The 19,081-nt window shown below is 34.3% G+C and overlaps 1 protein-coding gene across 3 annotated transcripts in view; it reads right to left on the reverse strand.

Annotated features, from left to right (window-relative positions):
* HACE1 (HECT domain and ankyrin repeat containing E3 ubiquitin protein ligase 1) overlaps window positions 1-19,081 on the reverse strand; it is a 108,884-nt gene that overhangs the window by 55,723 nt on the left and 34,080 nt on the right. For 2 of the 3 annotated variants that reach the window (XM_023513060.1, XM_003781563.3), the window contains exons 7-10: window positions 12,289-12,371; window positions 4,269-4,365; window positions 3,992-4,093; window positions 3,254-3,360 (exon numbers count right to left, since the gene is read on the reverse strand). In XM_023513060.1, coding sequence (XP_023368828.1) covers window positions 3,254-3,360; window positions 3,992-4,093; window positions 4,269-4,365; window positions 12,289-12,371 — 389 coding nt within the window. The remainder of the gene's footprint in view (window positions 1-3,253; window positions 3,361-3,991; window positions 4,094-4,268; window positions 4,366-12,288; window positions 12,372-19,081) is intronic. The other variant, XM_023513061.1, reaches the window with a different exon arrangement.

A 19,081-nucleotide genomic window follows, 5' to 3' on the forward strand; every position in this document is an offset into this window, starting at 1 on the left:
AAAAAAAAAAAAAAAAAAAAAAAAGAAATAAAGAAACAGTTCTTAAAAATTAGCTATCATCTACCAGTGTTACTAAATTTTCATAGCTATTACTATTCAGTAGCTTTGAATCAAATGTGTACAGAATCATTAATTTAGCTTATACTGATTTTTACATATTTGTCTTTAGGAAATGTTTCTCATTTTGTACCATAAGATTGCTGACACTGACAAATAGAAATGTAGTTTACTTGGAAATATCTCCCTTTTACTGTGGTGCAGCTTTTAGAAAAGTTCATTACAACGACTTTCAAATTTTATGAGCAACGTATAAATTTGATTTCCCTCTGCAAAATTAACCCATAAACAAAAATTTACTTTAAATATCTGATCTAGGGGTATACTTAAAGAGTTATCTTGCTTAAGGTAAGAAGTATTTTCTTAAACAATGGACTTTAAATAACATTAATTGATAAGTGTCTAATAGCATTATTTTACTTTATCCAGTTCAGTCTTCTAAGATTAATCAATTGGTCTAAAAAGCATCATTTTCTCACTTTCCAACCAGTGAAATGTCTCTTTTGTATTATATAAAAGACCATAAAATTCAAACTTCATTATACCCTTCTCCCGTTGATTAAGAAATGATCATTTCCTTCAAAGCTACCATGTCTCAATAGAGAAGTTTAAAAATTGAGTTTCCTAACTCAGAGACCTATCAATGTACTTATCTTTGGTTTATATAAAAATATATTTTATTCAGTCTCTTACTTAGCATATGGCTATGATTTCTCTGTTCTACTGCACATGGACACCACCTACCATTACCTCCAATCATAAATATATAGAAAGGAAGATAAACTCTCATTTCAATACAAACACTATATGCAAAAGGACCCTTAAGTAAATGTTTATTATCTTTAGAACCAATTAGGTAACAGGTAGGCCATTTTCCCAAAAGTATCTGAGTAACGTCTTAGTCAAATTAATATATATTTAGAATCTACTATTTTCTTAATGAAAATTTCTATTAAAATAGATGGCAAAAATTATCCCATATTTCGGAATAAGAAATAATTCACAAGCAAGCAAATATGCAAAAATACCATTATTTTTATGTATACAGTAAAAAGGAAAAATAATTTGTATTTAAGATCCTCCTAAGAAATTTAGCAGGGTAACGATAAAACAAATTCTAACATAATACTAATAACTGATACTCCTCACCAATCCCAACAAAGAGGTAATTTACAGGCCCAAAATGGCAATAATAATAGATTCTATAAAGCATTTGAAAGGTAGTATCTTAAGTGGTGAAAGAATACCGTTTAGCAGAGCAGTTTTAAAACATTTTGGCCATGATCCCCTTCTCTTACCCTGTTTCTTTTGTTCCACAAATTTTATCCTATTTAGGAATAGATTGGAAGCCAGAATCTGCTCTTTATTAGTGAGGATATGAATCCTGACTTATTTACTAGCTTGGCAAATCATCTAACTTCAATTTTTTTAATGTAATATTAAATCACAAAGTTATTGTGAGTTTTAAATGAAATAATGTATTTGAATGTTCCCTAGGATAGTACCTGCTTAATAGGTGATAAAAGTATACTTAAAAAAGAAGATATTAAAAAAAAAATTGTAATTACCGTGAAAGTGTAGACAATAAGACCAAGATTTAAGAAGGAAAAACAAGTTTTCTAATGTAGAAAAACAGGTTAATTGATATTATAAAATTATTTAAAATAATCATCATCCCCATCTTTTTCCACTTACATAACCACCATCATTACCTCTACCATGTGCCAGGCACTTTGCTTGGCATTTTATAGCATCTTTTTTTATTCTCACAACAACTAATTAAGATACTATTATTTGCCAACAAAAATCCAATAAAAGCCTGATTAGACTGTAAATTTAACATAGGAAGAGGTCATATCTGTTTTATTCACAAATACCTTAAGGATAGCCTGGTGGATAGCAGGCACTCAAAAATACATATTAGATGGATGAGTTGATGATGATGGGAAACTCCAAACAGTTCCTAAGATCACACAGTAAATGATGTCTGGATTTAAGCCTGAGTCTGACTGACTCCAGAGCCCATGCTTTTAATTAGCATGTCTGAATCTTAGAAAGGCTTCATCAAGTAAAAGGATTACTGAGAATGACTAAATAAAAGGAAAGCATTATAGAAAGCTGCAATTCAATGAACCTTTTAAGACAGAATCTAAAAGTAGTCGCAGAAGTAAAAATAATGTTTTAAAGGAGCAAATGAAATATTGAGCAGAATTGCTGAAAACAGACTAAATGGTTAAAAGAACACAAGAAAGTTCTCTTGGTGCCATGAAGTTTAAGGGCCCTAGCAAAGGGCCTTTTTAGTAGTACAGAATGTGATTCTGAAGTATACAAAAAGTCCCCAAACAAAGGGCTAACATTATAAATTTGATAATGCAGGGAACTGACAGAAGTAGTATGGTGCTGAAAGGAAAAAGTTCAGCTACAACTACAAAGACGGGAAAAGATCATGACCTGGCAATGTATTAAGAAGAGAAGCAATTAGTAAAAATAATACAAAGGGGAAACCATCCATATTAGAAAGGGGTCAAATCTATAAGCTAAAAAATAACAATACATTAACCATTTCTCAATGGCTGCTTACTCCTAACTTGGAGTGGCTAATCACACAGAAAGAAATATAGCTGCAAGAAAATGCAATATATTAAAATTCAAGTAATATAAAAGAATTAATTACTTTAACTTAATGGAGGGAGTTAACTTCACATTAACTTAACATTTAATTAACTTTACATTTAACTTAACATTAACTTTAATGATGAGCCATTAAAACCAGAGAATCTTTTGGAAAGAATAAAGAACTGAACGGAGGAGGACAGTTCAGGGAGAAAAATGTACTGAAACATGAGGGTATACTGAACAGGTAAACAGTAACTTATACCTAGTTTTTTAAATAAGTGATCAAGATTCCTGAACTTTCTTAATTCTTCTTCAAGTATATTTACTTAGTGTGATTAGTCTAAATAGTCATTTCATAAAATTCTAGGCACATATGCCCAAATCCATTTAGAGTATCCCCTATATTTAGCCTCTTTAGAGAGATTAAAGTCTCCTTTTAAACAAAACAAACCATGGAAAGTCAGCAAATTTTTATAACATCTTAACCACTGACAAAAAGCATCCACAGAATAAACTTTTCAGACGATGCAGCTGAAAGATAATGCTATCTATTGATTTGCTTTTATTCTGAAACACTTACCTAAGCAGTTTATGACCATTTGTTGTAGCAACTTCAGCAAGGCTTGTTAGAATCTTTAGGTACTGGTTCTCACTTTGCTGAGACAAATGTTCTAGAACTTGCCGTAACTAAATTTTTCACCAGAAAAAAAAAATGATTACAAAGTAATCCATTAAATTTTATCCAAACATTAAGTACCTAAGTTTAATAAGTGTCTTGAAGCCAATTAGCTGAAATAAAATCCTTTACAGTTATTCTGCCTTGCATAAATTTAAAAACTAATATACTGATGAATTAAAGTCTTTGCTCAAAATCACCCAATAAAAAATGAAAAATACAGACAGAATAAATAAAAAATCACCAAGTACTTGTGGAAATATAATTCCAAACTTATAAAATTGATCAGAATTTTAAATTCTAACTTTTTAAGAGTAAAACTGTTATGAATACAGAGCTCAGTAAACTAGTGATTACCAATCATAACATGATACTGATCCTCAGATTCTTTTCCTCTTTCCCTGGGGAATATTCTAGTTACATTAAGGATAGATGAAAGACCCAAAGAACAAAACATTCATAAGGCCAAATATTAGCACAAAGTTTATATAACTCATACTGATCCTATAATGCAGATAAGCAAATTAAAACTACTAAAATATTTATAATAATAAATGGAATTACAAAGCACATTTGTAAAACATCATATATACTATGCATGAATAAAGCTTATTCATTTATAAGCCACTCGCCATCCATTACCATGTTTTCTCGGAGGTCTTCATTCTGTGTCATTTGAATAATAGTCTGGAAAAGCCTAGGGTGATACTGAATTAATACTTCACAAGTTTCTCCATATCCACCCTAAAAACAAGACTTAAAGTTATCCAGGTTTAAAAATGAAGTCTCTTTTAAAAGTCATATTAGTCATAGAATAAAAATCTTTGCATCCACCCTTTCATTGAAAAATAAAATAATTTTATCATTCTCAGTTTCTATTATGAAGGTAAAGGGCTCAGAATATGTATTTTAAAAATACCTGTACACATAAATCCAGAGGGGTTACTCCATTTTTATCTGGCAAATACTTGGCTCCTCGTAACAGAAGAATCTGTGCTGTATCTCTCTGACCATGACTATATAGAAATAGAAACAAATTAAAAATATAATCTTTCTGCTTAATGGTCTTTCTCTATGAATTATGGATGGTTAATATGAATCAGTGGAAGCTCAACAATTCAAATAATTAAGAAAGGAAGATCTGAACTATATCCTCAGCAATCAGGAAAATTTTCTTAATGTTAAGTCATATTTTCAGTATGTCGATAAGAAAGTGACCTATTAAACCTTGGAACTGAACTTGGGTCATGATAATTTACCCACAATAAGGCATAATGTTTTAGGATAAGTAACTACTACTCAGGCTTCTGCTTTGTTTTCCTTCCACTCACTTCCTAATCCCTTTCTCAACTCTAGCCTGACCTTCCTACCACACATACTCAAGTCTCTAGACCTCTTAATCCAAAAGAAACTCAATTCTTAAAACAAGAAAACATTTTATGGCACTGTAATAGTTTTTGAAAAAAATTAAAAAGACGAAGGGACAGAGAAAGGAAAAACGTCAAAGTAAGAGAATTGTCAGAGAAAACATGAGGCAGGGTTACTGACAAAAAATATTATCTGGCTTTCAATCTTCATTTCATCAACCCACTCAGTGTGTCTTCTGCTGATACCTATTTAATATGGCCTAGAATGAACAGCTCTCATCGTATCCACATGTCTCATTCTCTGTATAAGTAAAATTAGTTAACTGTCACTCTTTCAGCTAGGTCCAAGCTACCTTGGTTGAAGTGACCACTAGAATCTAGATCTCCATTATTTAACGAGCTCGTTTGATACTACTGTAAAGGCAATAAAAAATAAATTTGCAATCCAGGGACATTAAAGTATAAAGCTGATTTCAGGAAACGCCAACGAGGCACACAATTCAGAAGAGTATCTAATCAAAAACTTTACTTTGTAGCTTAAAAAAGCAAGTAATCAAAACACTGGCGAAACCAGAACTCAGGCCTTTGGGCTTCTAGACCAGTATTATTTTCAACAAACCTAAGTCATTTCACAAAGAGAAAGACTACACAGATTTCTTAAGAACTTAAAAAACAAACAAAATACTATTCACTCTCTTTCATCAAATGCCACTATATGAAAAATAATTTATAGGCAACTGAAATTAAACAGTTAAACAATAAAATAGAGTCCAACTATAAATGTAGTGCCAGAATATCCATATCAGTTATTATAGGTATGCTACTCTCCTGATACTTTATACTTGAACTTAGCTAAAAGGACAGGAAGCAATCCTGATCTTTTATTATATAATAATGCTTACCTCTCTCTACAAATGCCAACAGAGCCAGAATTAACATGAAAACAATACCTAATTTACTCTAGAGGGAAAAAAGAGAAAATCAAAAAATTCAGTAAATCAGCCATGCCTCTGAAAGCAACAGTAACTACCTTTACTAGTGTGGAGCAAGAAGTCTTCATCAAGTCTGATCTGTGATTAAGCCGGGAGTGCTGGTCAAGACATCATGTACTATAGCTAATGATGGTTACTTTATCATTTACACTGTTCTATTCTTTATCATGCCTAAAGTAAGGACCAAGTGAAAATTAACTAACTTGAGCTTTATTTAGAGAGGTGCGTCTGCTAGTAGCCAAGGTTCTAGTCAATCCATTTAATAACACTATTCTGTTCAATTTTAATATCTCTTTTATAGTCATTTAATATCCATGTGTCCAATCTTTCCAGTTAAACTGCAAACATCTTGACAGATTTGTTCCACAGCACCAAGCATAGTAGTTGGCTTATAACACATACTCAATACAATCAACGAACTATATTGCAGGCTTTAACTTTAAAAACCATTCATTTGACAAATTAAGACACTGCATTATAGAAAATAAGAGGAGACCTAAAACACAATTTATTAGGAGCTATCATGTGACAAGCATTAGGCTCAGTCCTTTGTTCAACATTTGACTTAATCCTGACACTTATAAAATACTTATAAAATGAGTACTCTTAAATTAAGTATGCAGGGCCACTAGCCTGAGGATGTCTCTGCACTTTTGAGTTCCTCTGTAACAAAATGCAACCTCACTTTGTTAGTAAACAAATGGAAACCTAGTTAGGAGTATTTTTTTACAACAGAGAGCTGGTTTCAGCCAATCACAGGCAGCCAACTCATCACATCATGACCAATAAGGCAAATGCCCCATTGCATCATTCCCAAGAAGCTAATCAGGTGATTTCTCTACTCTGCTTCCATATTTGGCCTATAAAATAGGAGCAGAGCTCTCTGAACTTCTAGTTCTGATTCATGAATCATTCTTTGTATAAATAAACTTTGTTAAATCTGTCTAAAGTTTTTCTTTTAATAGTACTCACTTGATTTTTCAGTTGAGAAAACCATGGCTCAAGAGTATAGTGGAGTCACTCAAGACTAACAGTTACATGGCAGATCAGAATTTGTATCTAGATCGGTCTGACTACAGAATTATTCATCTTTGTCATGATGCTCCACCAAGTTACATACAGCTTGTTTGCCCTGTCCTTTAAGCCCTCTAAGAGTAAATAATTTAGTACTCAAATGAGTATGACATAATGCACAGAGGAGTATGTGCTATGAGGACAATACAATGGGATCACTAGAAGAGGAGACAAGACCATATACTAGTGGGACATTGTTCAATACACAGGATTTTAAAAACCCTCAAAATAATTCTGTATCATAGATAGCAAAAAAATGATAATTAGCAAGAAGAAAAAGAATACCCACGAAACATTCTTAGAAAGCTGGAGTAATTTCTAAAAGTACAGGGAAATTTCACTTATAATCAGATGACAGGCCATTTCATTAGTACCTCATCTATAACACTTCAGATTAGGTCCATCCTATTTCAGACTGCTCAGAGTATTGCAAAAAGGATTTTTCAGTTCAAATAACTCCAAAAATGTACTCAATATATTATTCTTTACGATTGAAGCTACTTTTATACTGATTGTAATAATACTCTCTTCAAGAAAACACCAATGTATTTTTTGGAAACTAAGACATTGGCAAAGATTTAACTTACAAGAAACTTGCCGTGGCTTCTAAAGCACTTAAAACTAACTTCCCAAACATTTGCAGCCTCCTAACTTTGGGCTCTTTCAGCCTTATAAATCTGAGAACTTCACCAAAGTGCATAAAGTTGCAATATTTTTTGGAACAGCTTATGAACAGTTTTAGAAACAGATTTTTTAAAACACTTTGCTTACTCTCTAAAAGTTGACAATTTTGAGTTTACAGGCTGTTTTACACTTTATACAGCACTTTGGTGTTTAGTTCTCTAACTGAAAGGAGTTGCGTGGCAGTAGCTACAAATCCATGTTTTGAATCTCAGACCTTTCTCTGTTAGAAACCTCTAGTACGTCCATAAACATCTCACTAATTTACTGTATGCATACAATCCCACTAAACCCTTGATTTTCCTAACGGAATAAAAGTTATTTACAGTTACAGAAATATCTGAAAATCATTACACATCCAAATCTCTATTTGAAGAGCCAAGTTGAGAAAACGGACAGCATTATGACTGAATATAAAACAAATCAATAATTTTAAGGATCTGAAAAATTTGTAGCAGCCATATTAAAAAACCTAAAAATAAAAGGTATATGAAGATAGCAAGGTAAAAGAAAATAAATGTGTATCTTTTTCTTTTTACATCAACAAAAAGCATGAGTCTGGGAGTTACATGATTTATAATGCCCTGTCCAAAGTACTCGAAGAAGAAAAGTGACTGGAAAATACTTTCTGTCATAATTTTAGGTCAAAATCAGTCTGAAAATAACTCACTCACAAAAGCACTACATTATCAAACAGTGCTCAGAGTTAGAAAAGAAGTAATACAAAGAAAACATCTGCAAGATACACGAATCATATTTCTTAGGGAAAAAACCCTGTAGAAATAAAGAAATTAAATGAGGACAATACAACTTTATGTTTCACTGGGGAAAAGACAAGTGTGCTAGAGCTTAGTGAGAGCAGTTACAAACTACTAAGTACCAAATACCCGCAGGCTGCTTTACCTAAGCCATCTCATACATTCTCAGTAGTCCCACAAGGGAGATATAAGCATTTCCATTTCACAAAAAAAGCTTCAGAGGTCAAGATACCTGACTGAAGTTCCACAGCTTTGCCAGGCATGCTCAAGCCCATAATCCCAGCACTCTGGGAGGCTAACGCAGGGGATCACTTGAGCTCAGGAGGTCAAGACCAGCCTAAGTAAGAGCAACACCCCATCTCTACTAAATAGAAAAAAATTAGCTGAGCATTGTTGCAGGTACCTAGTCCCAGCAACTTGGGAAGCTGAGGCAGGAGGATGTCTTGAACCAAAGAGTTTGAGATTGCAGCAAGTTATGATGATGCCACAGGACTCAACTTCAGGGTGAGTGAGACTCTGTCTCAAAACAAAACGAAACAAAAACATTAAAACAGAAAAGTTCCACAGCTTTGGTGGTGGGATTAACCCTGCCTCTAAAATCTAGACTCTTGGCTCAGCACCCATAGCTCAGTGGTTAGGGTGCCAGCCACATACACTGGGGTTGGCAGGTTCTAGCCTGGCGCAGGCCTGCTAAACAACAACGACTGCAACCAAAAATAGCTGGGCATTGTGGTAGGCGCCTGTAGTCACAGCTACTTGAGAGGCTGAGACAAGAGAATCATTTAAGCCCAAAGAATTTGAGGTTGCTTTGAGCTGTGACTCCACGGCACTCTACTAAGGGAGAGATAGTGAGTGAGACTCTGTCTCAAAAAAAAATAATAAATAGCATAACATAAAATAAAATCTAGACTCTTTCCCCTATATCTCAGTATCATCTAAATTTAACTGTAAAATTCAAATAAAAAGAAAATAGTTTCAGTAGTTGATATATGATGATTTATCTAGTAATATTTCTCAATAAAAACTTATATTTCAATTTAGCCTTTCCGTCTAGGACACTATCATTTATCTGTAGGGTTAACTTGTTCTAATTCGCACATTCCTTTCCTTTTTGTTTATGAGAGATAATACATTTTAAATATCTTATATTTTTATTTTATACCTATGTCTAGAAATCATAAGTACAATTAAAAATCTGCCTTCAGATGAACCATAGTCCATATTTACCATCTTTCTAACAATGATAAATGTATCTTCTGAAGGCCAGACACAGTAGCTCATGTCTGTAATCCCAGCACTCTGGGAAGCTGAGGGGGGTGGTGGATTGCTCAGGAGTTTGAGACCAGCCTGAGCAAGAGCGAGACCCCCATCTGTAAAAATAGCTGGGCATTATGGTGGATGCCTATAGTCACAGCTACTTGAGAGGCTGAGGCAAGAGGATCACTTGAGCCCAAGAGACTGAAGTTGCTGTGAGCTATGATGCCATGGCACTCTACCCAGGGCAATAAAGTGAGACTCTGTCGCAAAATATTGTTTTCGGGTTTCATGTCTCATCACAGATTTGCTTAATCATATTTGTTCAAAGAGATATAATGTTTGCTAGATGACAAACTAAAAGACAGGAATACAGTAGGAGCAGAAAGTACTTCAAAATTGTCCTTTTACCACATCCCTATGCTCAGACTAACTATAGGAATATCCCAGTTCTATACAACACTAGCATGGCTATATTTTTAAAATTATTACAACTGGAATTGTTTCAGGTAAAATATTTTTCATACTGACTCGTTCACTCAAAAACATCTACTAAGGCTCGGCTCCTATAGCCTAGTGGTTAGGGTGCTGGCCGCATGCATCAGAGTTGGTGGGTTCAAACCCAGCCTGGGCCTGCTAAACAGACAAACAAACAAAAAAATAGCTGGGCACTGTGGTAAGCGCCTATAGTTCCAGCTATTTGGGAGGCTAAGGCAAGAGAATCACTTGAGCCCAAGAGTCTGAGGTTGCTATGAGCTATGCAGCCATGGCCATCTACCAAGGGCCAAAAAGTGAGACTCTGTCTCAAAAATAAATAAATAAATAAATAAAACATCTACTAAGCATCTAAGTACAAAACACTATACTACACTATAGACAATAAAAAACAAATTTTGTGTTCATTCACTACAGGAAAGGCAGACTTTAACCAAGTAAATAAACAATTACAAAATACAAAGTGCTAAGAAGGAAATTGCTGTGATGCTGTGATAGAAAATGTGGAGGCAAGACTATCAAATGGTCAGGAATTACCTTCCTAAAAAGCAGTAACATGAAGAATAAAAAGGGGTCAGCATGTAAAAACCTAAGGAAGAGCATTTCAGTCAAAACAAACCTAAGTAGAAAAGTCTGCTGGAAAGATGTTGGTTGCACTTAGGGAACTCAAGGAGAACTAATATGGGAAAAGCACAGTAGGCTGAACAGGAGTCAAAGCTAGCAGGTCTCACAGGCCAAGGCAGACTTTGGATTATATCTGAAATGCAACAAAGAGGCACTGAAAATATTAAATACAGATTTTAAACACAAAATGACAAGAACCAATTCATTTTTTTAAAAAGATCACTTTGCTAAGGAAAGAACTGATTGCAGGGAAGCAACCGAGGAAATGAAGGGGACAAGCTGTGGGTTACTGCAGTGCTCTAGGCAAACTCTCAGGTGGTTTCAGTGAGTTGGAGAGAAGCGAAGGCTCAGAACACATTATAAAGGTGGAATTCATGCAACTCACTGATAAATTCCAAGTTGAGAGCCAGAGAGAGAGAGAAAATGACCTGGTTTCTACTTTAAACTGGAGGGTAAAGTAGAATCAATGGAGGGTTCCACTGATTAAAGTGAGAAAAACTGAAAGAAAAGTTGGATAAGAAAAATCTGAAACTATATTTTAGACCTGTTAATATCTGAGGATTTTATGATACTTTTAAGCAATGATGCAAATCAGGCTGACAGACATTCATATTTGGAACTTCAAGGAAAGGTCTGATCTAAAGATAACCTCTGAAGATAGAATATGACTTCAATATGATTTATAAATTCAAGACACTAATCAAGCAACCAAATCCTAAGCATTAATATTAGAAAATGACTAGATTCAGATATGATCCAGAAGTCTAAAGATCCAAAAGTCCTTGATATTCTAATATAAGGTTGTTTAGAAGATGTATGAATTGTTCTCATCAAAATAATATCAGAGACTGGGAAGCTAAAGAAGAAAAACAGGTTTTTCAGTATAAAATAAACTTCAAAAAAAATCATATAAAACAGAAAAACAGAAGAAAAGCTTTCTAGAAAGCTCTATGCCTGCATATAAAAGCCTAAAGAAACAATCATTATAGTATTTTCTGAACTGCAAACTACATTTATGTAACATATGATACATGGGTGCAAGTATGACTACAAGTGTACAATTATATTATTAGCTCCTAACGCCTGAGGTTTCCTTATTACTATATCACTAATGCCTATAACAATATATGTCACTCAGTGAGTACTAACCAAATATTTGCTAACTATATGAATAAATGAACAATATGTATACTTCAAGAAAATGAACCAAGACACAAGTACAAAAATAACTTAATACATAACATATTATCTAAAAAAGACTTATTCAATAATTTTTTTTTTATTTTAAGTTATACATGCAGATAAAGCAAAGACATGGCTCTGGACCAAGACATATTTCAACAGTTTATCCCACTGGAACTGGCCTGGTTACTTAGTAAAGTGAACTATGGGAATTAGTAGATTATTGCGTTGTCTTTTATTAATAAGTAATCAGTCTAAAATGGAAATAACCGAGTAAATCTAAAGTTCTCACCTGTAACATAAACACACTGATAATTAAATGTAATAGAAAATATTTTCCTTCATGCAGGTAAGTAACAGAACCATAAATGCTATATTTCACCTTAAAAGACAGCATAGCATTCCCAGGAAAACAAGAGAGCTTTACAAAGTATACAGAAATGTTTGTGTCTGGACTATAGTGGATATATAATATTCTTTAATGGGAGCACTGGAAACATATAATATCATACCTGCAAGCAAAGTACAATGGAGTGGCTCCTGATACATTTGGCCTGTTAATATCAGCACCACTGTCTAGCAAGCATTGCACTGTCTGGGGGAAAAGAAACAATTAAAAGTACAGTCAGAGAAGTCAAGCAGAAGACACAGTTAACACAATTTTAATTCACATGAGGAAAAGTTCTTCCCACAACTTGAAGCTTTTAATAGGAACTGAGTGGGCACTGGACAATTAGGATGGCAGAACACAGTCGACTTTCTGGTAAGCTTGCTAAGCCTTTCAGGTACTACACAACACATATGGACTTATCAAGGTAATATAAATTCTGTTAACCTGAGAAGGCTTTAGAGCAATACTATGTCATAGGCAATCAGTGTTCACATGTGGTTACTGAGCACTTGAAATGTGGTTAGTACAAATGAGGAACTCAATTTATTTTATTTTATAATAATTAATCTTAATCTAAATGTACATATATATGGCTAGTGAACTGGTTAGCTGAATTTAAAAACTATAATTATTTTACCTCTATAACAAAAATAAAGTACCAGAACTATAACTATCCCAAACTTGAAAGGATAATTACTAAAGTATAAGATATTAAAAATCTAAGACGACCTTTTGCTATTAACAGTAGCTGATATTGGCTCAGCTTCTCTGATAGTCATTCATATATATTTTGCCCCCTCTATTCCTCCAATCATTTGACTTAGAGAAAATAAGCTAAGATAAAATCTTAAAAATGTATATCTAATGATTAGGGATAGGACAGGACCCAATTGAAAACCTTAAAAAAAGATGTGCTATCATTTCTATGATCTTCCTTTGAGTTTCTCCTGTAAAAAGGAAGAAAACATGTAAAAACATATATTAGTTTTTAGAATTAGACTGTTTAATATTACTTCTGGACTAAACACAACTGTTCATCTTCATGGCTGCTCTAAAACATAGTGCATAATCAGCAAAATATAAGACAATATATATACACACAGGAAGAACAGTATACTGGATAAAGTCACAAAGTTTTGGAAAGATGACAAAGAGAAGAATAATGATTAACTTAGCAGAAAAAGAAAGCTTAAGTCTAAGTGCCTGCATGTGCAGATTCCAAAAATAAGCAACAAAATTCTCGCTACAGAAACACACGTGTGAGCACAAACACACACATGATATGAAATGGTCTGATTGAAGAAACAGCAGAGACCCCAGTGAGAAGCTACACAAGAAGACAGACAGGGTTGGTTTTGCAGAACTAAAAACAGGAGGAATAGCAGAAAGCCTAAAAAAGAAATAAACCCTCCTCTAGGATCCTTCCTTCTATCCCACACAGTTCATCACTATCCCTCTCTACACGTCTCAGAAAGAGAGGAGGTTTAATCTCAAAGTGAACATGGAGGCTCTGGACTTGCAGACAAAAAACACAGGGTAAGAACAAGGATGAGGAGCCACTAAGTGAAACCACCAGCTGCATATTCTACTAGTCTCCCAGAAACTCAAGGCTGCGCCAGACAAGAGTCCTATAGATACATACGGCATTACAGAGCCCCCAGTGAAATAGGCCAGTTCAAGACAATGGGTCAACAGCAGTATTTCTCAATCAAGAGCAAGTTTCCCTTCAGGGGACATTTGGCAATGCTAGGAGATTTGATTTTCATGACTGAGGAAGGGAAAGTGCTACCGGTAGCTAGCTAGTGGGTAGAGGCCAGGGAAGCAGCTAAAACATCAGCCCTCACAATGAGTAATTACCAGGTCCAAAATAGCAGCAGCGCCCAGATGAGAAACCTTGGTATACAGAAAAGGCAAGCACTCAACTAACTCAGCCCACGTACACAATGCTTCTGGTCAACCTTTTCACGCTTCACCCTTGCTACACACGAATGGGCAATATTTAAGATACAATTGAAGCAGGCTTCTAACACGGAAAACAAAAATTGAAACAAAAACAAAACTCAGAAAAAGACAACAAAAGAAAATAACAAAAATTTTAAAACTACCTAATACCCTAAGAGAGAAAAGAGATTACATCATAGCAAAGAAAAGGATGCTGGGGAGGGGGAGAATATTCAGAGAAAAAGAAATTAAAACTGATAGAAGAAATAAAAATTCAACGTACGTTAAGAGACACAGTGTTGAGGAATTCTACAAAAAAGAAAAAATGAAATGACAAAGAAGTAGAAAACAGAGAAGAAGATAAAATTAGTGGATCAATCTAGGGAGACATATTGTAGAAAATGAGACAAAGAAAATCAGGGTGAGAGACCAAATGGGAATAATCAAGAAAAATACCAGAAAAAATTTCCCAGAACTAAAGGCTCATCAAGTGCCCAGTCTAATAAAATTAAAAGACCTTCAACAAGGTACATCAAAGGGAAATTTCATCATACCAGGGATATAAGATTTCAGAGATAAACAAAAATCAGATTGGCATTAAACTTCTCAACAGCAACACTGAAATCTAAAAAGTGAAAAGCTGGCTAGCCGCAGTAGCTCACGCCTGTAATTTTAACACTCTGAGAGGTCGAGGTGGGTGGACTGCTTAAGCTCACCAATTCAAGACCAGCCTGACCAAGAGCAAGACTTTGTCTCTACTAAAAGAAAAATTACATACGGCATTACACCTGCAGTCCAGCTACTAGGAAGACTGAGGCAAGAGGATCTCTTGAACCCAAGAGACTGCGGTTGCCGTGAGCTATGATGATGTCACAGCACTCCACCCAGGATGACAGAGTGAGACTCTGTCTCAAAAAAAAAAAAAAAGGAAAAGTCTTCAAAACAGTAGGGCAAATCATTTCAAATGTAGAATTCTATAGACAGCCACATCATTATGGTAAATTAAAACATGCTTAACTACATAAGATTTCAGGAAAAAAAATTACTTCTAATCCTCAAGAAACTATTTGAGGATCTCTCCTCCAAAATAAGAGAATAAACCAAAATAGAAGATGTGGAATCCAGAATATTGAAAATTGAACATAGGAGAGACACTAAGAAATTTCCAGGTTTACCGGGGGAAAAAATGGATCTGAAAGATTATTTCACAAGTTTGTCTTTATAGAATATACTACTGAGAGATTTTTTTTCTTTTTTCTTTTCAGAGATGGGATCTTGCTATATTGCCCAAGCTGATCTTGAACTCCTGTACTCAAGCAATTCTCCCACCTCAACCTCCCAAGGAGACTACAGGTACACACCACTGCACTCAGCTACACTAAGAGATATTTCATAAGTACATAGAGAAAGAACTGCTAATTCATACAAAGAAAACTGAGCAAAGCCAGTTATTAACTTTAAGAAAAATAGTCATCTTAGAAAGAAAATTTTATTATAGTTTACTGCTTGACAGAGCAGAAAGTCTATTTTACTTAAGCATATATACAAATAACATTGTCTAACTAAAGCTTATGCACATAAATCCTCACTTTTCAAGAAATGATTAAGGTACATGTAAATGTCATAAATGGAGAAAGAGCCAGAAAAGCTCATTATCTGAAAATACATACCAGAGTAAAAATTAAAAATTGTTGCCTCTGATGATTATGACTTGACAAAGAATAATAGGGGTTTAAGGAACTATCATTTCTTCCATGGTGTATGGCATACCTCTTGGGGGTGGGACATTATTAACAGAGGGACTTCACAACAAACACAAGCAGTATAACCTTGCTCACTGTACCTTCAATGATTCCCCAACAATTTTAAAAAATTCAATAAAAAGAAAATATTCTAAGTACAGCATTCATATTATTGTTCACTGAATTTTCTTTTATTGAAATATGAATTATAAAATCTATACAAGAGAAATTTTGTTCCATAAAACTATACTATTATAACTACATATAACTATTATAACTATACTATAAGCTATTAGCTATAACTATTATAACTATACTATTAGGGATTCTAAAAGTTGAATCCAGAATTTTTTTCTCTTTAATTATGTTGTTCTTTATGTTTTGCTATAATCTAAAATCCTGAAGTAGTGTTGTTTCTTCAAGACCTTACATGGAACAGTGTTTTTCCTAAACCACATGAGTTTTTTCCTTTATAATTCTTTTAAAATGAAGACAACTAATGAAGTACAGCTTTGAAATATAAAACTTTTCCTTATAATTCCTTATAATTCTTTTAAACTGAAGACAACTAGTGAAGTACAGCTTTGAAATACAAAAACCAATAAACATTTAGGTCACTATTTTATAAGAGAAGGCCTATTAGGGTCTTTAAATTATGGCTTTCCTCTGATTTTACTTTATTTTTTAGACAGAGTCTTATTATGTCGCCCTTGGTAGAGGGTCGTGGCATCACAGCTCACAGCAACATCAAACTCTTAGGCTTAAGTGAGTCTCTTGCCTCAGCCTCCCTAGTAGCTGGGACTACAGGCACTCACCACAACATCCAGCTATTTTTTTGTTGCGGTTCTCATTGTTTAGTTAGCTCGGGCTGGGTTCAAACCTGCCAGCCTCAGTGTATGTGGCCAGCACCCTACCCACTGAGCTATGGGCACCACCCCACAGAGTCTTTCTTTGTCACCTTTGGTACAGTGCTGGGACATCACACCTCACAACAATCTCAAATTCTTGGGCTCAAGCGATCCTCCCACCTCAGCCTCCCAAGTAGCTGGGACTACAGGTGCCCACTACAATACTCAGCTAGTTAGTTTTTTGTTTTTCTATTTTTTGTAGGATGGAGTCTCACTCTTTCTCAGGCTGGTCTTGAACTCCTAATCTCAAGGGATCCACTGACCTCAGCCTCCCAGAGTGTTAAGCAGGATTACAGGCAAGAGCCACTGTGCTGGCCCCTTTCTGATTCTTAAGCTAGAAGCAATGTCCCAAAACAGGAGATGGATAGTAGCTATAGTATTCATTATTGTTCCAGAAATTATAGAAAGTATTTTTCTCTCAAAGACTCAGGAACAATGCAGGCAAATACACTGAAAATATCTATTAACATACAATTAAAATTTAGCAATCCAGAGAGAGCTGTAATAAAGTAATTTTTAACAACATACCATGTATTCACATAAATTAGATAGTTAAGACTATGTAATGATATAAAAATATGAATAACATTAATATGTACCCAGACACTGTGCATTTATCATTTCATTTAATGTTTCCTGTGAAAGGTGATATTCTTTCTCCAATTTTAGAAGCAAGAAACTGAGTCTCAAAGAGGTCAAATAATTTGCACCTCACCATGCAAATAAACAATGAAACAGGAATTAAAACCTAAGCCTATGTTCATAATTGCTATTCTATTTATCAAAAAGTAGGCATTCTAATTTTTCTGAATTCAGATTACTAAATCATACTACAGCTAATCTGACATGACTTCATAAACTACATTAATCAATGATAATCTACTAATTCCCTACTAAACAACTATTAAAAACTTAAGCTCAAGTGCCTAGATAGCTATTTGTGTTTAGTTTTTAAATAATGCCATACACTTTTTACAGTATTTCTGTATTTTTATTTATACTATAGAGCTTACAATATACAAACAACTGAGCTACTAGACTAACACATTCTTCTACTGTTCTCAATGAAGTGGTAAGATGAATGTCAAACAAACAACAAAAAAACATGAATTACAATGCAAACTCTCAAATGTTCCTGTCATATCCTTGTATATCCTACAAAGACATTAAAAATCATTTCATGAGAGAAAAAAACACTTGATTAAGTGGAAATTACTTGTTCTAGCATTTTATTTTCTATTCAGAAAGCTTCCTGCTTAGAGCCTTATGCAACTATTAAAAGAAACATACATTTTTTTTAAAGCTTTCAAATAGCTTTTGCAGATAAAATGCTGCCCAAAGAAAAACAGAAAAATCTAGTACCCTTAGAGTAAGGGTTAAAATGTATAAAGGTTTGGACAAGAACAATAAAAAACTACCTTACCGCAAGCACTAAAATGAGTACAAAGACATCAATATTTGTGGTTTAAAAAAAAGATGTGCTTGCTAGTTTCTTATTATAAAAGCTCTAAAACAGGAAGGGAAAAGATAATGCAGTCAGTCAATTATTGATTAAATGGCATAATAGGAGAAGCAGTTAGAAAGTCACGGACAACTTTAATCACAGCGTAAAGAAAAATCTCCAGTCATTTCTCTGCAGGAGGCAAGTAAAGATGATTCAAGGACAGAAAGAACCTGAGATGTACTCACCTCAACAACTAGCAGACTGCATGTGGTGAATGGTAAGGGAAATAAACCAGGTCTGCCTGGTGTTGGACCAGAGGCACATAGGCTGTAACACTTATCCAACCCACACCACCTTTCTGGCAGTTCCCACTGAACCCTCCTGGGTCCCTTACTACACTCTCAATTGGACATAGGCAAAAAGGATTCTCACTCCTAGATAATGCAGAGTAATAGTATTTCAATGGTAAAGCAAAGGTCTAATCTCTCGCTAACAATATACATATGTTGTCAATGTGAAATACCATGATGGATTAACAGCTTTATCGAACTGTAATGAGGTATTTATTGCCTGGCCTTAACAACTGGAGTTTTAACAACAGAGTTTCAAGACTCAGTATACACTCTTTAAAAGTACTTAGAGAATAACAAGTATTTTCTACTATGTAAAAACTGCTTACGGTATACAAAGGAAAAAACTCATGTGGAGGAAAAACACTGCTCCATATAAGGTCTTGAAGAAACAACACTACTTCAGGATTTTAGATTATAGCAAAACATAAAGAACAACATAATTAAAGAGAAAAAAATTCTGGATTCAACTTTTAGAATCCCTAAAAATTCTCAAAAGTAGAGATTTTCAGCCACAGATACAAACAAA

The sequence above is a fragment of the Otolemur garnettii genome, unplaced genomic scaffold (genome assembly GCF_000181295.1).
Source record: "Otolemur garnettii isolate 467f Iridium unplaced genomic scaffold, OtoGar3 scaffold00002, whole genome shotgun sequence".
Taxonomy (NCBI): domain Eukaryota; kingdom Metazoa; phylum Chordata; class Mammalia; order Primates; family Galagidae; genus Otolemur; species Otolemur garnettii.